The sequence below is a fragment of the Erpetoichthys calabaricus genome, chromosome 9 (assembly GCF_900747795.2).
Source record: "Erpetoichthys calabaricus chromosome 9, fErpCal1.3, whole genome shotgun sequence".
Taxonomy (NCBI): Eukaryota; Metazoa; Chordata; class Cladistia; order Polypteriformes; family Polypteridae; genus Erpetoichthys; species Erpetoichthys calabaricus.
The window spans coordinates 33309932-33334575 of record NC_041402.2 but is presented as its reverse complement, the minus strand read 5'-3'; the positions used below and the strand labels follow the sequence as shown (position 1 = coordinate 33334575).

The window sequence follows — 24644 nt, the reverse complement described above, 5'->3', positions numbered from 1 at the left end:
CTTACTGATGCCTTGATCCATGTCTGGGAAGAGATTCCCCAGGACACCATTGGCCGACTCATCAGGAGCATGCCAAGCAAGACATTGTCGGGAGTGCATACAGGCACATTGGGGCCATACATACTACTGAGTCACATTATGAGCTGCCGTGATGATATTCACACAAGATGGATCAGCCTGTGATTTCAATTTTTCACTTTGATTTTCAGTGTGATGTTGAGTTCATCCCTTAATGGGTTTCTGATTTTGATTTCCATTGACCGTTGTTATGTCATTTTGTCATTAACCAAATCAAACTTACCTAATTGCTGAAAACACATTAAAAGTAATATATTAGAAGCAACAAAAAGAATTAAAAAATAAGCATGAATAATAGTTATCAGTTAAACGACTCTGTCACTGACCACTGCTGGCTGTCAGTCAGGCACTTTACCATTTCATGGCTGCATATGCTGATGTTTTATGCTTGATTGTGCATAGATGTGTCTTCTTTTCAAGCTTCTTTGACATAGCAGGCTGTTGTCCTCCACTTCTAACTGTGTAACTTTTTTTCTTTTTATTTCAGTGGAAGAAGGAGCGTCGTCTGAGTTTTCTTTGAACTGGGACCCTGCAGCAGCTCAGACAGGTATGCTATTAACTGGTTGCCAATGAGACTGCCTTATTCCAAAAGCTAGAACTCAGAGTGTCACATTCCTCTTCCTCTTCCCACTCCTTCAAGTTAAAAAAATACACCCTTGAGAGTCTCCCAAATAACCATTCTTAGTATTAATTCCATATGGCCAGTAAAACCCAGTGCAAAAGGCAGTTAATGTTTTCTGCAGCCCTAGGGAGGTAGAGGACCCTGAGGTCAGACAAGGCCCCCTTTGAAGCATCATAGAAAAATGATTGTTTGCAGGCCTGTGCTCCTTAGAATGAAGGACTGCTTCAGGTTCACATGGAGCAGCCCCCCAGTGGGCTGAGCCCATGTCATCTTTAGTTCAAAGGACTATGGGGTCCTAACATTTTTTATTCGGTGCTAGCTGTGGGCTGCCCTGCTGGTCAGTGCCACACCAGGATTTTCAAAGACACACAAAATGTTGCTGGTGATGGACAGATCTAAGTCTTTGATTTGTGTTATTTCATCCTGCTATGTTTAGGGTTCAAGTCTGCATCCTGATGGGTGTCTCTTTTCTCTGTTCTGTTCACGGTCCTGTTTCTGTTTAGTATAGCAACAACCCATTACTATTTGTTTTGTTGGATTAACATGTGTATTGAACTGAAGAAATTAGAAATTGTAGTGATTTCAATATCACTACAATTGACTCACTCAGGCTCACACAATTACTCTTTTAACCCATGTATGCTGTCGAGGGAGTTTACCAAGGGTATGTGTTAAAAAAACAAATTTAAGCATCCCAAAAATTTTGATAGAGTGACTTTTCAGGTCAAGGCCTAATCTAATTCCCAGAAATGTACTGGCTCTGTTTGCTTGTGAACAAAGGCAGAAAATAAAAAGTCACAGTAGCCACATGTTAGTTGTGCTAAAGTTTCTGTGATGGAAGTAATCATAAGAGAACTTGGTGATGAAATGTAGAAGTCCACAACTCACTTGATCATTTGGCAGATGTTTTTGTTGGTTTTGCAGTTAGCTATTTGAAATTAAACACATTTTGAAATACTGGAGCTACTTTGCCTTAGAAACACAACTATGCCACATTCTCTTCATAGCTGCTTCCACATCAGTAAGCTGTAAGCACTTCCACTACTAAAAGAAGGTGTACTAGGGTGACCAAACGTCCTGAATATCAAACGACAGCACCACGCATCACCCCATTCTCTTCCTCATCCTGTTTTGTTTTGACGGTGAAATTTGGTTTTGACAGTGTCTCTTTCACCGAAAGAACTAGACAATAACAAAGTTACTACTACATATACAGTATAGTCATTGTTCTTGATTGTAGTCATCACCAGCCATGTGCACCTAAATGCCCAATGGTCACCCTCGGTTAGTCTGTTTGTCCTCCTTCCGTGCATCTCGATTGGCATTCGCCAGAGAATACCACAATTGGTGACTCTGCTAGTGGCACCCCGTTCTCTTCACATTGAGCACATGTAACAGATGTGAAAGAGTTTGGAGATGCCATGGTGAATGTTATGCAGCCTGCAACATCATCCAGCATGACTGGTTTGGTGGTGGGTCAGTGATGGTCTGTGAAGGCATATCCTCCTGGTCTATTTCAAATCAAATTTTATTTGTCACATACAATTATACACACAGTACAATATGTAGTGAAAAGCTTAGTTGCTAACTCCAAGAGTATGCGTAATAAGAAGAAAATAAAAGAAATAAACAATAAATAAGACTTTGTAAATATCAATAAAAATCAATATGTACAATCATAGTATAAATTAATAAATAATTTAAGATAATTAACCATAGGGCCTCATGTAGCTCTAGGCACTGTCCTCATTTAGGATGCGGACAGAGTGCGGAGAGAAGCTTCTCCTCAGTCACTCTGCACTGGTCTTCAGGCAGCAGTAGTTTCCCTGACCGCAGCATAGAGAAGAGGCCAGTATTGGGATTGTCTTTGCCCAGGTCCAATTTCACTTAATATAGATATCTTTCAGAGTGTACACCTAGTGATGCATTCAGCTGACCAGAACCACTTTCTGCAGAGCCTTAGGATCCTACAGTGTACTGTTTTCAGATTAGGTGGTAATACTTTCTGTCAGGGTACTTTCAATTATAGATCTGGAGAAGCCCTTTAGTATCTTGGAGGGCAGCCTAAAGTCCCTGAGGTGGCAGAGAAGTGGTTGTGCCATCTTCACCAAGGTGTCATTGTGCTTGGACTAGGTCAGGGCCTTTGTGATGGTGACACATAGTTATCTGAAACCGCCCAACCTTTTCACTAGAGTACTCTTAATACTGGGGGCTTGTGGGGGTGGGGGGATTTGTGGGGTGGTAGGGTCTCTACTGTTTTCTCTTAAAGTCGACAATCAACTCTTTTGCCTTTCTGAGATTCAGGACAAGACTGTTGTCCTGACTCCAATATAACAGACTCTCCACTTCTTCCAGGTAAGCCTGTTCCTTGTTGGTAGAGATCAGGCCTACCTGAAGCAGCTTTGATTGCAGCACACAACAGATGTTGTTTTAAGCAGTGGTCCGTTAGGCTTGGTACAGTTTACAGTGGGCACCAAGTACAGTGTGAGTAGTAGTAGCCCTGGCTGTTGCTCATCTGGTAAAAGATCCACTTCTGAATAGTAAATTCCATGTAAACAATCAAGAAACAAATAAATAGTATTGCTCTTTAGCAGAGCGAAAAACAAAAGGGTGTCAGCTTAGTCCCCACTGCTGACTCATTGTACCACCCTGAGCGAGTCTCTGCAGTGACTGAAGGCTTTCCTCGTCCTTCAAAGCAGGGTCTTGGGTTCTGTTGCTCATTATTGCACTGTTTTGGGAGTCACCCTGTCTCCCTATGCTCAGGGTCTCTGGGGCCTCTCTCAGTGTTTCGTGTTGCATGGTGCCTCTCAGTGTTGTGTCCAACAACTTGTTCGGGGTGTTTACTGTGGCGCCTGTCCTAATCATCAGATTTCTCCTAGTCTGACAGTGATTTATTATGTGTTGAAGTGTGCCCCGTTTTTCTCTTTTGTTATTTGACAAAGGCCTGCCTCTCACCCTGATTTTTATTTATTTTTTCCTCCTGTAGGCCATCTAGGTTGTCTTTACTGAGCATTGCTTTGGGACTCAGCCTGATTTACTGTGTTGTTTGGTGCTCCCCTAGACAGTATACGCTGTTTAGGACCTGGTACTCTCCAATCTTTGTATGCTGCGCTGTCTTAGGCCCATCTCAAAAACCATTTCTCCTCCTTGTTCTGTGGTGTTCAGGCAGCATCTTCAGTCATGACTGTGAGGTGGCCTATGTGTCCATCACCACTCTCTTTATTGAACCCTGGGTCAAATGTCAGCCTAGAATGTGTATAGCCTGAAGGCTTAACCTGCGTTCTGCTGTCTCTGTTGTGTGTTGTTGATTTGAGTTTGAAACTTTTGTAAGGTTTTTTTATGAAGCAAACATTCACACCCTCTTGTTCTCGCTTGCTTGCCCCCCAATCCCCTGAGGCAAGTAATATATTTTTAATTTCCCTCTGGCACTAATAGGAAAACAGTGTGAGTGCGTGAAGGGGTGGTAGTGAGAAAAACGAAAGACGCAGGAGATGGGATTTTTCCAGCTTACACTGTGGACCCTTTGTTTTTCTCTTAGTCTTTTGGGTACAGCCTGAAGACGTGGGTGCCACAGCCCCGAAGGGGAAGCTTAGATGCACAGAGAAGAATATTGCTCCCTTGCCAGTTTTGTATTTTCAAACAAAGACCCCAGGGATTGAAGTGGGTGGAAAGTTTTCCTTCTCTTCCTCTCTCTTTCTGTCTTTTTTAAAGATATACTAAGGTGCAGCTATTTGACACTTTTTATAGCCAAATAGACCTGCAGCAATGCTCTAAATGGACTGGCCCAGAGTGCACATACTACAGTCTTAAATGGAAAAATTGGGCATGCATCTATTAAAGTCAAGCATAGTCACCCTGTTGCCTGAAGCCCTCTTATTTGTATTATTACAATAAAGCATGTCCACCTAGAGGGATGAGCATGGGAAAGGTGCTATATAAATAAAATGTATTATTATTATTATTGTCATTGTCAGAGGTCTAAGAACTAACACTGGTACTCAGTAGAAAAATGCATTTATTCAACCAAAGAATTTGTCAGCTTCATTTTTGTAATTCCACGCTTGATGGGATATACTCCAGCTTCCCCGTGACCCTGCTCTGAGTAAGCAGGTTTGGAAGATGGACAGATTTTCTGAAAAATGGTTTAGCATAAAATATATATGCAGTTACTGAACACACATACTGTACATCCATCTGTTTTCTGAACCAATCATGTCACCTCAAAGTTTTGGTATGTTGGCATCAATGAGTGCAAGCCAGAATGGAATTCTGGATTGAACCCCACTCTACCACATTAATCAGTCATGCCACACTCAGACCATGTCAGTGTTGAGTCACCAGTCAATTTAATGTGCATGTCTTTAATGTGATCAAGGAAACTTGATTATGCAGACATGACAGGAACCTGAAGACTCCATGCAGGCAGAGTGAGTAGGCTGGAATCTGAGACCGGTCTCACCAAGATGTGAGGTAGGATAGAGCCACTGTGCTGCTTATTATACATTACCTAATATAGGTAGGTTTATATTTCTCTATTATAAAAGGAAATCCCGCGAGACGAGACTTTTTGCCAAGAGATTTTGACAAGTCCCGCCCTCATCTCAAACATTTACAACCACGCCGACAGTCTAGTCACTTCTCATTCATATGAATGCTATCGTCAGACACGGTCCCTGCACTCTCAGCTCCAGGTGGGGTCGGAAATAAAAGACAAAGAGTAGAAGACAAAGTAGAACGTTGTAAAGAGGTTCAAAAACGTTGGTGCGATACACATGCAGAACAGGTTAGCGATTATGAAAGTACTAAAATTTAAAAGACTCAAAAAACTGATAGTAAAGATCGCATTAGCGCAAACAAACGGAATTATTACTCGGTGAAATAACAGAACAGAGATAGAATTTCTGGACATAGGTGATATGACAGAAGTATGTAATTATTGTTTGGCTTTAAACTTTAAGTCGGAGACTTGTAGATCATCTAATTCGTGTTTCCATCAGGGAAAAGTAGTGTTTCTTCCCAATAAAGAGGCGTATCCACGAGAATTAAAAGATTTATTGTTTGGTGAAAGTGAGATCTGCATATGCGAGTGACAGAGTAGAGAAGTGGCTGGCGCATATTGCAGGCCGGGGGGTTGGAGAGCAAAGTGAACAGGGGGTGAAGCCCCCCTAAAATGCAGGAATACAGCATATGGGTGGTATAGTGGCATTCCAGGTAGTAATGCAGACTAGTCTATGGTGGACTGACAATTCTAATTTATGATAATAAAGTCATTTCTTAATTTTTTTAAACTTCATTATGTGCCAGATAAGGTTTACAATACCACATTTTATTAAAAGAAAAAGTCAGATGTCCCCTTCTATACTCCCCCCAAGGAGCCACAAAAGAAAGAAGACAACTTAAAAGGAAGTTTTCAGTCACTGAAGTGAAAGTTTGGTAATTGCCAGAAATGGGTCAGCATGTTCAGTAATTTGACAACAATTTTCAGGAATGTCTGCTAAGTTCTAAAGAATTTGTTCCTCATCAGGTGAATTTATTTATTTATTTAATTTTAAGTAAAGTAACAGATTCTTGACCCACCATGCTATGGTAGTTTAAGTTACGATTCTTTCATTTGAGCAAGCTGAGATGATGTGCCAGCAGTGTAGACTGTTCATTAATCAGTAATGCCCATTTGGATGTTACCTGAACAGTGTTGGAAAAGTGTCATTCCAAGACTTTCAGTGGACTGGCAATTCTAAACTGACTTGGTGTCAGGTGACTATGGGTATGGATAGGAGTACGTCTCATAGTGGATTCTTTTTGTATTATAACTGGGCTGTTATCCTTGAATTCAGAGAGTCCTAACATAAATTTAGAATATTTAAAGTTATTTCTTCACAAAATGTTATTTATGCATTTGCTGCATGTAATTGTTTTCTAAAGTTAAGTTTTTCTATCAATTTTAAAAAATATCTTGTCCTCACTGGTGCTTTAGAATGGAGGCTAAGGGGGCATGGGGGAATTCACCGGAAAAAACATTTAGATTTATTTGGCCAACACCTCTATCCAAAGTGACTTACAACATTTGAGATACACTTGGTTACATTTTTTTTGTTTTTCCAGTTGGAGCACAAGTAGGTGAATTGACTTGTTCAGGGTCACATGGTGTCAGTGAATTTGAATCCACAACCTCAGGGTTTGAAGTCCAAAACCTTAACCACTGCGCCACACTGCCTGCCTTATAAGTAAGAGTTGAAAACCTTGGAAAAGTATGTCCAAGACAGTTGTCAAGTATTGTTCCGCACCTTGTGATTATACACGCACTGTAAAATAGTTTCTACATATCATTTTTGAGCAAAAAAAAAAACAAAACAATATTATGAGATTCTGCCATATTTTTTCAAGCACACCAGCTGTGCACGTCAGTCTTTCACCCCCAGGGGCGTGATTTCCTCTTAAAAGACCAAATCATAGTAAACCATTTGTGCCACAGGGTTGGTTTTATTTTGATTTACTTCCTTATTTATGTGAGAACTCACACAAGTTAGTAGAAAATGTATCTTTACCACGAGAAAAACTGTACCAGGAATCTGCGATAAAATGATTATTTCCAGATCCCTTTGTGTTGGAAACCCAGAAGATATGTTTTCTTATGTCGAAAGTTTTGCTGCTTCACCAGTAAGTTTTTAGGCTTTTATTTTTCGGTGTAAATGCCTTATTAGCCTATATTGCAAAGTGTCACAAGGGTAAGATTAAAAAAAATATATATATTATAGAAAACATATAACTTTAGAACACAGTTTCATGTGACAAATGCTTATATACTATGTTAGTGAAGAGTATCCTGTGCTACTGCCTCTGCGTGTGGTTTTCCAGCTGTACAATAGTGCAGAGGAAAACACTTCAGCGGATCGTAAAGACTGCCCAGCAGATCATCGGCTGCTCTTTACCCTCTCTGGATGAACTGCACAGCTCTCGCTGCCTCAGGAAAGCAGAAAACATCTTAAAAGACTCCTCACACCCCGCTCATGACATGTTCCAACTGTTGCTATCAGGCAAAAGACATAGGAGCATCAAAACAAAGACTAATAGACTGAATAAGAGTTTCTACCCTGTTGCTATTAGGGCACTGAATTGCCACCTAATCACCTCCAACGCAGCAGTGCAATAGATGACATCTTGTGCAATAGTGTTCATGTGAAATTAAGGTCTTATGTTGAATGTTTGCGTTCTACTTTATTTCTTCTTATCCTTTCTTATCCTTTTTTTAATTATATTTTATTTATATTTTCACACCGCAGGGACTGCACCTAATTTCGTTGTATTTGTTACAATGAGAATAAAGATTCTTGAACTTGGAAAATACTGAATTTATCCTTTAAAACAACAACCTTTGTGATAATGTGAACTCTTCTGTTTACATTGCCTTACCTTAGGGGATGCCCCATGCAGTGACAGTTTGCACATCTGCCCACCATTCCTGTAGCCCAGGCACATTGGGTTTTGCCCCAACTGTAGAACTGATGACCTGAGTGATGTTTTCAGTTGTGTCCTGAACAAGCCGTCTTATTATTGTCTGTTTTTGACTACTTTTCTGCTCTGGTTAGATAAGGGAAGTTTCACCACAGCAAAACATCACCCTCCCTTTTGCCTTGTCCCAAAGAAAAAACAATGTTGATCAATGATCATGTCTGCCCAAAAGCACAGTTTGTTCAATTCACTTCAGCATATTGTCCCAAGAGTGCAATCAGATCATCAGCTTTTTTCTCATCTTATGATTTCAATCATTAACTAACCACACTTGGTGTCACTAGGACAAAATGAGGGAATTCATTCTGTAGAGGGTAACTACATCATGTAGACTTTGCAGAAACCTAGGTAGGGAAAGTGGATTAAGTTCTTTTTCCTTTGTTCCCTCACAAAACATTGTTATTGTGGCATGACAAGTTGCAGTGCCCAGCCTAATTGTGGGTCTGCACTTGGCATCCATTGAAATTGAAAGTTTTAGTTAGGAGAAGTTACTTGTCTTCATATTATGCTGCATATTTGAATTAGGAGGGAGAGCTCCCAAAAGTGTGAATAATAAACCCTAACTATGGATGACACCTTGTGGAGTTTGTGATTATGAAACTGATTGGACACTAATTATAAATCCAGAATTCTGTTCTTCATCGAGGTGTCCCAAATTTACATTTCTATAATGGGACCTGGCAGCATCTTTCAGAGAGCAAAGTTCCTACTGTTTCTTGATCCCATAATTTGTGCTTTATTGTCCCATGTGGTGATCCTAGTATTCTGAAAAGACAAGTTGGTCATCTCCTTTATTAATACTTTAGAAGTTTTAGAAGTTCTCTCCTTTTCCTTCTCCTTTGTAGGCAACAGACTTTCAGGCTCTTTGGTATGTCTTTCTCTTTAAGCTGTGGCATCCAGTGCCTTTCTAGTGTTTGAATTTTTTGAATGCCATTTTTCCTGAATTGTGTGGAACAGAATATGTTTATTGCTGATAAAAGGTCAGCATGTTCTCCTCAGGTTTATGCAACTCTAATTTACACACATAGCCCAGTATTTTCATACATACGTTCTTAAGCCCAGTCCATGTAGTTCAGAGTTGGGTTTGGCTGCAGCATATCCCTAGTCCATCATGGGGCTCACTTAATAACAAACCAACACTCACAGCTTAACCCAACCTGCACATGTCCAGGGATGTGAAATGAAAACCCACACAGACGCATCCACTCAAACCATGACCTGCGATGCTGGATTAATGAAGCCACAGTACACACTACCGCATTAACGCGCCACCTCAAGCATTATTATCAAATTTTTAAGTGGCCTTTCTTGCTGAAATAGACAGTCACAAACCCACTATGATTCCTCAGTCTTTCTTGCATAGAATTTTTTATAAAATCCTCCCTGTTCATTTATTATTGCTCTACATTAATGTCTTGTAATCCAATCTTCCATTGTCTTAAATTCAGGCCAGCTTGGTTGTGCAACTGGTTATTTGCTGGTGTCAGACAGGTTCAGCATCCTGGGTTTGAATCTCACTCATGGTCATTATTGGTGTGGAGACTGCCCATCATCCCTGTGTTGGTATGGATTTTCCTCCATGTTCTCAAAATTATCATGCATTGACAAAGACATTGATTTTATTTTCATTTGTAATTTCAGATCGGTCCATTATAAGTGTTCATTATACACTAATTGTAAATTCTGTGTGTGCACGAATGGGCGAACCCTGCAATGGGTGACCTCCTCATCCAGGGTGGGTTTCTGCCTATATGCTGCCAGGATAGGCTTAAGCCCCCTACAACCTTGAATTGGATTAAGCAGATTTGAGAAATCTTTTATTATTTTCCCAGCCTGTGTGTTCAATGGTAATGGAGTAGGCTCAGCTCCCCATGACCCTAAATGAATGAGTTCAGAAAAAAGGATAAGTGAATGAGACATTCCTTCAGTCCCTACAGTGAACTGTTATTGTAACGGAAAATGGCATCACCATTGTCACTTTCACATCCAGGGTGAAAAATATAAAAAAAAATGTTTGAAAAACATGGTGACTTCAACTCTGGAGACATGACATCTACATATTCTCCTCTTGTGGTTGATGTCTTTTTAAACTTTGCCTTTAGCATTTCAGCTTTGCTTTTTACATGATTGGTAATGTAATTAAATCCTTCAGGTGTGTTATTTTGTGGCAATGTGAATGCAACCATTCACATGTTACAAAGCACAGTAATGTACTCACATTATAGTTATAATTCTTTACATTTATATAGCGCTTTTCTCACTACTCAAAGCGCTTCAGTGAATGGGGAACCACTTCAACCACAACCGCCACCTGGATGATATGATGGTAGCCATTTTTGTGCCAGTAAGCTCACCACACATTAGCTGTTAGGTGGTGAAGTGGTGCCAGTTTGAGACAGGGGATGATTAGGTGGCCAGAATGACTAGGCCATGGTGATATAACCCATTCTACAATATACTGCATTTTCTTAAATATGACTTTATACAAAAAGAAACAGTAAAGAGTTTAATAGTGAAATTGTGAGTGAAGACAGCTGACATGTGTACTGGTGCCTATTTTGGTTCTGTGCTGTCCTACGAGGCGATGGATTTCCACAAAGGTACAATAGTCAAAGGTAAAAGAGGTCCTCTCCAGGTTGAGAACTATTCTAACTTTTTTTTTTTTATATTTAAACAAAGCACTTTATTCAGCTGCTTCTGGTATCTGCTGCACACTCTTTCTTCCAAGAGTGTATGTTATGCTTTCAGCAAATCCGAGTGCTACATGAAAAGGTGGCAAAGAGTATTTTGTGTGTTCCTCCATGCAATTGCTGATAATCAGCTGCATTAAAAATAGAAAACTAAATTTAGTTTGGCCCAGGGGAGATTTCACACTTACGAAAATGTAACCCCTTTGGACAGATTGAAATATAAATATGAAGCGATGGGTCTTGGGTCAGATATGCAGAAAATTAAACTTGATAGAGGATGTTATTTGGCTGTTTGCTTCTTGGGTGTATATAGCATACCATCCATTTAGTCTTAAAATATGGTGTTGCTGGGTTCTGTATATACCACATCTGGTATGCTAGCTAGTGAGACCATCATAATCTGCTTAATAAAAATGCCTTTTAATGCTCAAAACCAATTGTATACCCCAATCCCTCCTGGAAACATTAAGCAGCAACTGACCGTGACCAGGCCTCTAGTCCAGTGCAGGGCGCACTCACACACACGCCTATGTTTACAGGACCATCTTTAGAGCCATCAGTCATAAAATTTTATAGAGTGCTTTTCACAGAAAATATCTTCACAGGGTGCTTTATAAAGCAAGCTAAAGTAGAGTTCAATGGAAAACTTTAAAAGACAACTGAATTAAAATGGAGATGTTCACCTAAATATGATTCCACATGCTTAAATTAATGGTAAGTTATGCAAAGAAAATGGTGCAGACCAGTCTAGTGGAGTGAAGGCTAGGACGTTGCCAATCCCAGTTTAAGCTTGGTTTTATTTGGCATGTAGCATATTGTATGAATAAAGATGTTTTGCATACTTATGGCAAATAAAACAAAGCAGTAAACGTGAGCGAAAGGGAATTATGAGGCAGGTAGCACCATTGCATCCTTAACGTTAAGCAACACCAATAAAAACTGACCATTGTTATCATTATTTTTTTTATTGATTTTAATTAGAAGCAGATAACATTCCATACAATCATGTCAAACTTTACAAAGCAAAATTCAACCTTTACCCAAGAGAAAGAGAGGAGAGCCAACAACCAAAGCTACTCTTTAACGGCAGCAAGAAAGCAGCATTTTAAGAGTTGTAGAAAATACCAGATGTGGAATTTCAGTGTTGCCCCATAAAGGTAACCTGTTGGAATACCTGAAAAAAATTTGAACCTTCATCCCCAGATTGTGGTGTTCATGTATTACACATGTTTAAAAATAACATAGCTTTCTCACACCTGCTTAATCCATTTTAGGCTGGGGGCATGAGCCTATCCTGGCAGCACTAGGGTACAAAGCAGAAATCAACCCTTAGGACACACTCACACAGGACAGGTTTAGATTAATCTGTTAACCTAACATGTGCATTGTTGAACAGTGGGAGGAAAACCACCGCCAAAGGAGGCATTGACACCAACCTGCATCCTACTATCATGCCCTGATACGGGTGAAATTGTGATGAAAAAAATTTTTTTTTTTTTTTACACTTTTATTCTATGTTGCCAACAAACTTTCACAACCCATTTATTTCGGATGAGGGTCAAAAGAAGCAAAAGCCTGTCATGGCAGTAACATAGCTGAACCTAGATTTCAGCAGGACTGAGCGAGAGAGAAAGAGATTGTAATATGGTCGTGTCCCCATTGCAGTAGAAGTCAAGAAGCCTTCTTGCTTAGGCAGGCAGTGTGGTGCAGTGGTTAAGGCTTTGGACCTTTAACCTGAGCTTGTGGATTCAAATTCCACTTCCAACACTATGTGACCATGACCCAGTCACTTGACCTGGCTAGGCTCCAATTGGAAAACAAAAATAAATGAAATCAATGGTTTCATAAATGTTGTAAGTTGCCTTGGATAAAGGTGTCAGCCAAATAAGCAAATGCAAATGCTTAGCTGAATAGGGCAAATTCCCATTATCTTAACTGTATGAGCTGCCGCTTCTGACTGGGAGGACCTGAGTTTGTAGCAAGTCTCTCCACATGAGGGTGTGAAACAGAGAGGGATGAGACCCTGAGGTATTTCTTGCTCATGACAAAGGGGTGAATTAGAATTATTGGTAAATCAACAGTCAATCAGCCCTGCGATAGACTGGAGCCAGATGCTCCCAAATAGGCCCTGAAGTTGACAGAGCGGGTTTGAGAATGTTACATTATCAGAGAAATCAAACCATGCTGCTCATTTCAGGTTGTAATTACAACATTATAGACAGTGTCTACGAAAAGCATCCGCCCCTTGGCAGTTTTCACATTTTATTGTTATACAACATGGAGTCATGTTGGGTTTAGTTTGGTCTTTTTTCACTGTTTAGCAGAATAAGACTTTTCAATAACAAAGTGAAAACAGATCTCTGTTGGGTGTTCTAAATTGATTACAAATATAAAGCACAACATGATTGATCACTTAAGTGTTCACCTCCTTTAATATGACACACTTGATGCAGATGGTTGGTTTTAACAGTCCTGGAATTAGTTCAGTGGAGTTCACCTGTCTGGGTTTTCAAATGACTACAGCATAAATCGCATTGTATCAACAAGGGCCAACTTGTGTCAAGTCAGTATGGTGGCCTAATCTACACAATGAAGACAAAAGAACACTCCAAGCAAGTCTGTGAAAAGGGGAATCAGAAGCACAAGTTAGGACAGGGACAAGAGAATGTCAAAGTCATTGAATATCCCTTGGAGTCAATTTAAATTAATCATGAAGAAATGGAACCCCGTGACCCTGTGTTAGGATATAGCGGGTTGGATGATGGATGGATGAAGAATTGGAAAGAGTATGGCATGGCTTTAAATCTGCCTAGAGCAGGCTGTTCACAAAATCTAAGTGATGGAACTATGAGGGCAGCCACTAGGAAACCAAGGAGAACTCTGAGGGAGAAAATAAATGTTGCCTGGGTGTTTCACCAGTCACAGCTTAATGGTGACAAAGAGAAAGACACGTGACATGTTGGGAGAAAGCACATGGGAGACTCTGAAGTCAGCTGGAAGAAGGTTCTGCAGTCTGATGAGATCAGAATTGAGCTTGTTGGCCATTAGACTAAATCTCACATTTGGTGTAAGTGAAACCCTGCCCACTATCAAAAAACACAGTGGTGGCAAATCCCTGCTGTGGGGTGCTTTTCTGAAGTAGGCCCTGGAAGGCTTATGAGGGTAGAGGTGTAAAATGAATGCAGCAAAACACCTGGAAAATCTTGGGAGGAGAACCTGATGCTGTCTGCATTTTGGGTGAAAATGTATTTTCCAGAAAGATAACAACCCCAAGCATAAAGCTAAAGCTACACAGGAATGGCTTAAAAACAACAACGTTCATTTTCTTGAGTGGCTGACTCTGAGTCCAAATCTCAGTTCAAGTGAGAATTTGTGGTTGGACTTGGAAAAAGGCTGTTCTCTCACGATCACCATGACACATGATAGAACTCTAGCTATTTTACAAAAAGTAATCGAGAAAAATTACAGGGTCCAAAGCTAATAGAGACCTGTGCACACAGACTCAAGCCTGTTGTGGCCACCAAAGATTAATTTATCTAAATAACAATTTTTTTTTTTTTTGCATAGCCCAAAATCACATGAGGAGTGCCACAATGGGCTTTAACATAGCCTGTTTTTTGACAACCTCCCCCACCCAGCTTTGACTCCCTACAAAGAGAAGAAAATTTTCTCAGAAACCCTTTGTAGGGAAAAAATGGACGAAATCTTGGAAAAGGCAATTCAGAGAGAGACCCCATTCCACGTAGGTTGGGTGTGCAAAGGATGTCAAACAATGGGGTAAGCACAACACACAAAACAGAACACAAGTAATTCTCTTCACAGATCTAGATTGGTAATCTATCACTGCCACCTCAGGAACATGATACAGTAAAACAGTAAGTAATGGTACAAATACAGAGCAAAACGCAAGCGTAGATCATAACACTCACTAAATACAGAACTGTCACATATAAAGATTCAGATTTGTTCAGAGTCCTGGAAACCGTGGCCACAAGCTACCCCCCCCATTGGCCATTCCACAAATGAGTCAGTGTGGGGCCAACCAATCAGATGAAAGGACCCTTCTACCCGATGACCTGAAGTGGAGGAATACTTATGCCATCAGTTGTTTTGTGTTTGATATTGGTAATTCATTTAGATTAGTTTGTAGAGATCTGTTTTCACTTTGACATTAAAGAGTCTTTTTCTGTTTTATCAGTGTCAAAAAAGCCAAGTTAGATCCACTGAGATGCAATGCTGTATAATAATAAAATGTCAAAACGTCCACAAAGTATTGGCTCTGTAATTTTGTCTTTTGGACATAAGTTGCCTTTGTACTTTCCAGTAGGTTGTTAGTATGTTGGGAAACATAACCTACCAGTAATGCTGTTTTTACCCCAAAGCCCACTGAAGGGCCCCACTCCCTCGTCCTGATTCGTCTCGTCCATCGCTGTCTGTAACTACTGCCTTTCTGATTGCTACAGGGCACCTAGTGTGTTTTGAAAGGCGCTCAGGCCTTTACCCTACAATTATAAAGTGTGGACAAGGCTTTTCAGTTAAGTCAGATAGTTCAATGTATTGATTTTCTGCCTGTACACAATGACACTGAAGAGATAATTATAAACTATTGCCAGTCTTATGCCCACTCTGGACAGGGAGCTGGTCCATCACTAAGCATACTTGGGTATACAATTCCCACTTTCTCATACAGACAGCTGCCAGTCCTAACAATCTGCATATCTTTATGGTGTGAGAGGAAACCACGTTAGCCAGAGAAAATCCCAAACTGCAACAACAGAAGGAAGGCATCTTCATCATTTTGTTCCTTCTGTCTCGTTACCTTCCTTTGATGGTTTGGCTCAAGGCGATTTGGAGTGTGCCGGGGACAAAATAAAGAATTTGATTCGGGGAATTCCTTCAAGGCAACCTAAGTTCCTGCATTTTTTATGGCTGTTACCAATAATAGGAACACGTCCCAATTGTAACTGTCTTTTCTAAAGCCACTTTTCAGTGGGTTTTCAATGTTGTGAGTTACTGATTTGTAAGGTGCACTCAGTAACGATTGGGAGAAACATTTTGTTTGGGTTAATGCAGTAGATTTCTGGCACCCTATTTACATTTGACACACACCTGCTGGACAATGAAGTGTCTTCCATGTCCAAATGTTTGAATGGGAAGAGCGCCTGCTGTCCTTCTGTTTCCTGCACTCATTTGTCGTTGCTTTGCTATTATTGTTGGTGCCGTTGAGACCATCAGAATGAGTTTGCTGTGAACCACCTGACACATCCCACATGGGCTCCCTCCATCTCCCCAGACTGGGGTCTGATCAGGTGCCATGTGGGGAGGCAGCAGCATGTCCCAGCTCAGTGGCAGCAGGGACGCAGGTGAAATTAAAGGCAAATACCCCGTCCGTCTGTGCTTTTATGATAACGAGTTGAGACAGCAGAGAGCAATGAGCCCCCAGCAGGTTTGTGTCTGTTCTCTAGAGGCCCTCCTCTCCAAGGTCTGGGGTCGACATGCTTTTTGTTTCTGGATTATTTGGAAAGTCGTAAAGCATTACTCTGTGCCTATTTGCTTTCAATCGATGTTTAAAATCACGGGGAGGAGTCATGTTTAGTGGTGGTAATCATTTACATGTCACAGTATCCCAAGTGGCTATCCATCCTTCTCCTTGAGTCGCACATTCAAGGACAATAGCTAGTGGCTTTAAGCAAAGGGGATCCATTTTGGTTGTGTTGTCAATCATGGTCCATTTGTCTCTGTTAAATGTAATAATTAGACATTCTGGCAGTTTTCATTCCCATGTTAGAGTGAGTAAAGAGTCTGAAGCCAGGAAGTCATGCTCACCTTTGTGTGTTCCTAATCCAGTCCATCTCATCACTCATGGTGTGTTAAGAAGTGTTTGTTTTCACTAAATCTGTTCCAATAAGGGTTGCTTATCACTTAACTTAACTCATCAGTTTGGGTTGCATTGCAGAATATACAGCACTCTTAATGTTATGTCTCTTTTTGTGCAGGAAATGGTCTGGAAGTGCCCACAGAGTTTGATGCTCACGATGGGCTCAGCATCACAAGTCAGGATGAGCAAAACCAAGATGGTGAGGAAGACCCAGAGGAGGAGCCCATTTATACCTGTGACAGTTGTCAGCAAGACTTCGACACCCTGAGTGACCTGACCGAGCACCGAACACACTGTTGTCCTGGAGGTAAGCAGGACCTGAAACCACTGTCCTGGATGTCATCTACTGCTAGCGTAGAGATAAACTTATTAGCATGTAGCTGCTTGCGAACCAACAGAGCATGACTTCCCTGGGTTGCAGTGTTAAGTGACTGCCCAATGTAGAGGCCCTCTACGGTTCAAAGGAGTGCAAAATTTAGTACTTTACAATGGTTTGTACAGGTGACATGACTCTGCATGGGTGGTCAGGTGAAAATAATCCTCCTACTTGATGCACTAAGCAATTCCAAGTGATGCATTTGGAGAGGCCACCTCCCAACAAGCTTTTGTATTTCTTTCTTTCGGTCGGTTTTGCCTGGAGTTCACATCTATAGGAATGCAGGAAAGGTGACGTTACATCAGACTAAGGGTCGGGATGGCTTTACTGTATGGCCTGTGTCTGGATTTTCTGATGCGAAGCACAATGTGTGCTCCACAGTTGGCAGCAGCAAACATGTTGCTGTGGAGGACAGCAGGAATGCCAGGCCCCAGGGGACCCTGTTGTCAGTTGTGTGCCGGAGATTGCAGAATAATCTGCTATTCTTCAGGGACATTTCCAGCTCCTGGGCTCTGTTTGTATTTAAAATGCATGAATAAATATCAGAAAACTGCATGTAAACCTGTGGAAAGCTTTGCTTAATTAATGAATTGGTATACTAAAAAAGAAAGGTGTTTCGCAGGGTGGTGGTCCAGGTGGCATTGCTCATAAATGGGATTATGCACTTCCTGTTCTTTTTCGATTTCATCCTTTTCTTGGCATTACTCTGATTCGGGGATGAAGGGCAAACAGTGCTTTCTGCCTCTCTGACCACATTATTGTTCCCTATTTCTTGCATTTATCTGTTCATCAACAAAGATGTACAAACAAAGACCACATTCTTTTAACCCACCGAAGCACTGTAGCCTTATACTGGCTTTTGTGAGATTACCAGTCTGGAGCTTGCAAGCTTACATGTTTTCTGTTCAGTCCATCAACCTTCAATAGAAAATATCCCCTCTGTTTCCAAAAAGATATAGAATGCAATGTATACTGATTGTCCATTTTATTAAGGACACCTTTGTACTAAGGTGTAAGAACCCATTTTACCTCCAGAACCGCTTGAATTTTGAGGCATGGATTCAGCAAGGTGCTGGAAACATTCCTTAGGGATTCTGGTCCATGCTTTCTCAATAGCATTGATAGAATTTTTTTCAGCTGCACATTCACGCTTTAAACCTCCCATTCACTCTTATCATAATGGTGATTGAGATATGGGGATGTGCGCAATTCTTGGAGTAAATTGCAGTAACTTTCATGTTCATGGAAGCAGCTTGAGATGATGCATGCTTTGAGACATACTGCATTATTCTGTCCATCTGAAAAATGGTAGACTGTGGTTATAAACAGATGCACGTGGTCAGTGGTAATGCTTAAGCTATGTTGTGGCACAATGCTCAACTGGTATTAGGAAGTCTAATGTGTGTCAAGAAACCATTCTCCACATCATTACCATCATCACCCTCTACTGATGACATAATAGAGGATGATCTATGAAATTATGACATTGCCAAATGCAAATCACATCAGAAATGAGATTTGTTAGATTCTGAAACATTTTTTTGATATTTAGTCACCCGGTTTTTGTGATCACGAGTCCTTTGTGACCTTAGCTGACAGGAGTGGAACCTGATGTGATTTTCCGCTGCAAGGTTGGCTGCATTGTGCACTCAGAGATGCCCTTCAACACACCCCTGTTGTAAAGGGCTTATTATTTGAGTATATTTGGCTTACTAATTAATAATAAATAAATAATGTTAAGTAATATGGTTATTCCTTAAGTCATTAAGATGTTTTCCCCACAGAAATGCCACTCATTGATTATGTTTTTTATTGCACAATTCTCTGTATGGTCCAGAGACATTAGTGTGTCAAATTCTTGTTGGCAGCTTTTTCTGAGATGCTAGAAACACACTGATGTTACAATGATACCATGGTCAGAGCTGATTAGTTTACACATCATGTCTGTTCTATTGTTTGGTCAAATGACAGATAAACCTCTTCATCATGTCTGCATGCTACATATGTTAAGTTACAGGCACATGGCTGGCCATCTGGAGGAGCTGGCTTTAAGTAAGACGGCCTATTAGAGTTGCAACTAAGTGCCCATAATACTAATGCACACTGTTGGAGATGAACTTAGATCTTGGGGAATGGAGGGCCTAGGTAGGTTTCAGCCATTCTAAAGGAGCGGACAGGAACCTTCAATAGGTGCTCATTGACACCTTAAAGGCAGACTGGAGTTTGGCGCTCTACAAACTGAAAAAATGTTTAAGAAGCTCAATCTTTGACAACATGAAATTAGGTCAAGAAGCTCAGCCTGACATGCTCCCCTTAACCACCATTCTAGGCCCTGTTTTTTACATATTAATGAAGGCATTGAGGCCATGCCCTGAAGGTGCTCAGTTGCTTGCATACCAAAGGAGAAACTGAAAGACTTCGCCATGCTGCCTTTACGCTAATGCAGGGATGGTTTAAGTGGAAGGTAGACTGCGAGACATTTGAGAGAATTTTCTGCCCGCTTGATATCTCAGTGGGAGAGTGAGGAAGCCACAAGGGGGAACCATCTTCGCACATTGGAAAACTCATTGAAAACTGTCTCTCCTCAGCATCTCAGCATCTTGATAGTTGCCTGAAGAGCCTTGGCTAGACCTTATATCCTGATGATTGGTGTATTACTCCAGTTTTCTTTCTCGCTCCTGTTCACTTTTGAATGGAATTTCATCTTCCATCTGTGGCTGATGCCAGCTCTTGTGCCTAACACTGCAGCCTGGATAGGCTGTGTTTTTCTTCTCAATCTTGTGTTGGAATAAATAAGTTTGAAAGAATGAATATAGTGACCCAAATCTGTAGAACATTTCATTGGCCAGCTCTTAGCTCCAACACATTCATCGCACCAGTGGGGTGGCACTTCTGGCTCTATAGCAGAGTACTTTTAGTCTTTTACAGGATTCGCTTACTCCTTTCGTTTGATCATTTGGCAGAACATTTCAGTATTATTTTAGTTATTTTAGTTTTGTATATTTACCCCATGGAGAGGTGTGGGGAACTAGCAATGTAAAATTCACACAAAACACAAATAAACTCTCTGTATGCTAAACCATGTCCTGTCCGCCATATTCATCTACCAAATTTAGGAGCTTTGTATGCTTGGCCATGTGCTTTGTTCCATAACCACAGCCTGGGGTTCTCACTTGCGGAGAGTAGACTCTATGTTAACTTATGTTCTGTCTGTTATGGCCATAGATTGGGATGATTACCCATCTCCAACAGGTTCTCTGTATGATGAGCTATGTTCTTTCTGTAATGGCTGCACTCTGGGTACTTCACCCCCATGATCAAGCTCCCCTGCATATCCTTGTTTTCGTTCTGTTAAGGCCACATTGTGAAATGTTCATCTACCACAAATTGGCTTTCTGTTCTTAAACCATATCTCATCTGTTATGTCCACAATCTGTGATGCTCATCTTCTATGAATCGTCTCACTGTATTATGAACCATGTCTAATCTAGAGCTATTTTGTCATAGGGTCATAAACCTTCATGTTGGAGTTGGACTTTTTCCAGGCTTTGTGCAGATCTGTTCATATCTACTGAAATTTTCACTAATCTATGGGAGGTCAGGCAGCTTTAGTTTTCCATTGTGCCCTTGTGCCTACTGTGTTGGAGGTACATTTAATAGGCCAGTAGTCCACTTACTATACAATCTTCATGGCAAAGATGAAAAGAGTGAGCTACACAGGACAGATTGGCTATAGGCAAGCACTTGGGGTCTGTCTCCTCAAACTCATGGGACCTGCAGTGGACATGTGGACTCCAGAAGCGACTGTCCGTTACTGCCAAACAGCTGATGACACTTCGGAAAACAAAATGCCAGATGAGTTTTTTCTTGCAAAGGCCAACGGGGGAAGGGAATGGAAGTTGGGGGGGGGGGGGGGTTGTCTTATGTGAGTGAGAGCTGTTATCAAGAGAGTACTGGGACTTTGAGTAGGTAAAGGTCATTAATATCATATGTGCTTTGCCCTCTAGTGGTGCAGGAAGTGTTTCTGAGTGATTTAACAGTGTGTTGAGAGTGTGGGTGGTGATGTACAAATGTGGAAAGGGAATGCAGTCGAAAGATGTTGGTGTGGTGTGGTGTGGAGGGGCTGAGAGTGTCGATGACCAAATCATTTCAACAGAGGGAACTGCAGGAACGGCTGTCGTTTCCTGCACTGGTAAGCTGTGATCAGCAGGGCTTGCCTACCTGCCATGCTTGTCAGAAGACTTTGTTTCCATAGACGGGCAGATTAGCCATCAGGCTGATAACTTCCTTGACCTGTGTCTGCAGTGTCCCTCTTAGCTACTCTTCTGGTCGGTCTGTGTGTGTGTGTGATTGGTGTCTGCATGAGTGGAATTTGTGTGTTTTTGCCTCTTTCTATCTTAATTGTTCATTCACTACTCCATGAACATGCATGTACATTTCAGTTAGAAGGCTGCTCTGGGGTGCCTTCGTTGACACAGAGCTTTGCACAGAGTCACTGGTCTAGTAGGGGGCTTTTTTTTTTTTTTACCCCCTCCCCACCACCACAACCTCCAAATGGTTTTAGGCATTCTCATACGTGCTTTCGTCCAGTGGGCAGCCGCACCCGGGATGACTGTGATAACAAATTTCCTTTGTGAGGCAGAGAGCTGGCAGGCTGGCAGGCACAGCTTTAAGTGTTTAGCTGGCGGAGACTCTTCGAAATGAGAACGGCTGTGCCTGTGAGGCCTCTGGGTGATTCAACCTCCCTGGGGCGCCCCCTCCTCCCCCGTCTGGCCCTCGGCTCCCCACGCCATGAATACATTTCCATCCGCTTCAAGTCCCCCCCACCTCCCCCTTTCCAGGCGTCACCAAGGCAGCTAATTCCTTTGAGCCTTTGCTCCTTATTAAAGCCACAGATCACTTTCCTGTGCATAATGGCGTCAGAGGCTAGCTAAGCCAGACTCGGGGACAGGCTGTGCAATCTGTGCTGTGTTGGCTTGCATGACTCCAAATGTGTGTGCTTCTTTGTCTACATGCCCGTGTGTGGAAGGGTTCAATTGTGTGTCATAGCACTGGTTGTCTGCTTTTTGTCATTGTCTACGAGGGTGTGCTTGACGTTGTGTGTCTGTGCACGTGCCACTCAGCATGTGTGTGTTGGGTGTGTTACTGAGCTTTGTGTTATTTTCGATCATGTGGGTCTCACTATGCATGCGTGTTTGAGGATGTGCGTGCATGATTTTTTTTTTTTTTCGCTTTCTCCTGCCTTGAGCCGCAGGGTCGCCTCCAGATTCCTTCACTAAGCCCTTGGCACGGATACAAAGGCAGCCGCAGCTGCTCGCAGCCCCCGGTTTTCAGCATGTAGGCTCTGTGGAAGTCAGTTTTTCATAATCGGGGGTGCCGGATTCATTCTCTATATTCTTTATTCAGTGCACTCCTGCACTCCCCCATTCTTCCAACCAAACCAACCACCCCCAACATAACCCACCCCCTCCCAGCATTTATAAAATATGGATGGTACCAGTTCCTGGGAGCTTGGAGACTCGCTGGCGGAGCGCGAGTCTCGGAAGGCCCGCCTTGTGCTGCACCTAAACACTTCAGTGAGCAATCTGTCAACATGTCAGCAACACATGTTTTGTAAAAAGCTTCCAGTGGGAGTAATGGGTCCCACCAGGACTCCGAAAATGCTTTGAATTCAGCAGATTTCTATTGCGGGGCGTCCCCTGGGGTGCCTTTTACAATGCCTGCATTTCAGAAATTTGAGCCAAAGACCCCTGGGGGTTTTCTTTCATAATGCCTGAAAATGTAGGGTTATATTGTGGAGGTCCCCATGGGGTCTTTATTAATACCTAAATTCTGAGAAACTGGAAATTACACAGGGCATTGCGGGGCCCCATCCACCCCAGGAAGGAGAGAAAGGCTCTGTGGGGAACTCCTCCTTTTACACTTTCTGCAAGAGTGAAAGAGAAGAATTTGCCAGCGGACACAAAGTGGGTTTGAGTTGTGTTCTGGAAGAACGGGCAAAATTCAAAATGCCTGTCACCTCTCCAGGCTGCAGATTGCCAAGTAAATCTGCATTTGTGCAGCACTCTATTAGACTCTGGGCACACGTGTATATGTGTCGGGAGGAGTGTGCCTGCCACATAACAAGTGGACGTGCGGCGGGATTACTTGTGTGCTTGTGCAGCAGCTGCATGTGTAAATAGTCGTCGTTAGTTGAGGTTTGCGTAGCACTGTGGGTGTTTGTATTGTTGTGTGTTTGATTTGCATTAGGAGTAAGTGGGACTCCATGATGGTTTCGTAGAACAGAAAAGCGGATGTGTTTTGGCTATAGAGTGTAGAACAAATGTTTTTGTTTTGCCTTTTAACAAATTCCAAGTTTGAATAAGGAGATCACGAGCAGGGTGTTGTATTAATCAAGCTTCACGTTTACTTATTTGGCTACTGCCTTTATCCAAGGTGACTTACAACAGTTGAAAGATACAATTAGTTACATTTCTTTTGTTTTTTCCAATTGGAATACAGGCAGGTGAAGTGACTTGCTCATGGTTTACATAATATCAGAAGTGGGATTTGGACCCACAATCCCAAGGTTGGAAAGTCCAAATCCTCAACCACTATGCCACACTAATTACATGCACACTATAAGCCACAGATACCTCAAATCTGGCTCAGGGTAAACCACCCCTTTTTCTTTTTGTTACATTATTCCCTTGCAGACCTTCAGGGGGTTGGGGGTGGGGATTGAATCATGGGTTCGTTTTGGCGCCTAAAGGTGTGCAATTTTTTGCCATTTCAATTATTTTGCTGCATAAGAGGCAGTAGCATGCTAATTATATTCAGTTGTTAAATCCCCACTCGTCATTGAGAAGAATGGTGCAAAATATATGGTCCCAGGCCAGCACCTTTTTTCTCCTTATGCAAGGGACTTCGAAACAGCTCAGTTAGGTGAAAGAATGAGTGTGATTGTGTTATTTTTGTGTAAGAGGACCGAACTGTGTAACTGTGTGGCAGTTGGGTAAATGAGCAGTTCACGATGAGGCAGTGCTTATGCATTGTGTTCATCTATATTACTAAACGACAGTTGTATATATGTACGGACGCAGGATGACGGATGCATCGAAGCGCACGCGCACTGCGACTCAGCGCCCCAGAGTCAAACCCAGCGGCTTCCCAGACTCAGTAGGTAGCGCCCAAACAACACAACACAACCTGTAAACTAAACTTAAGTTCACAATACAACCGCCACCCGAACGCGCGCACCACCGCATATAAAACCTTTGTTTAGTAATGTTTACGAAGGTTGTATATATACACGGATGCCAGACGCAACCCGTGCCAAAAGCGCACTCGCACTCAGTAAGTCAGTAAGTGGCGCCCAAACAACACAACACAACCTGTAAACTAAACTTGATGTAAAGCGTGTACGCCAACAAGTTGCCATGGTGAGATATTTAAACATTGACATAGAATAACTAGACGCCTCACGACTAGCAGAATCGTACGTCAACGTCG

The 24644-nt window shown here is 41.8% G+C and overlaps 1 protein-coding gene across 1 annotated transcript in view; it reads left to right on the top strand.

Moving 5' to 3' along the window:
* Positions 1-24644, top strand: part of znf423 (zinc finger protein 423) — a 149281-nt gene that overhangs the window by 41011 nt on the left and 83626 nt on the right. Inside the window, 2 exon segments of the mRNA XM_028809262.2 lie at positions 566-625; positions 16896-17084. Coding sequence (XP_028665095.2) covers positions 566-625; positions 16896-17084 — 249 coding nt within the window.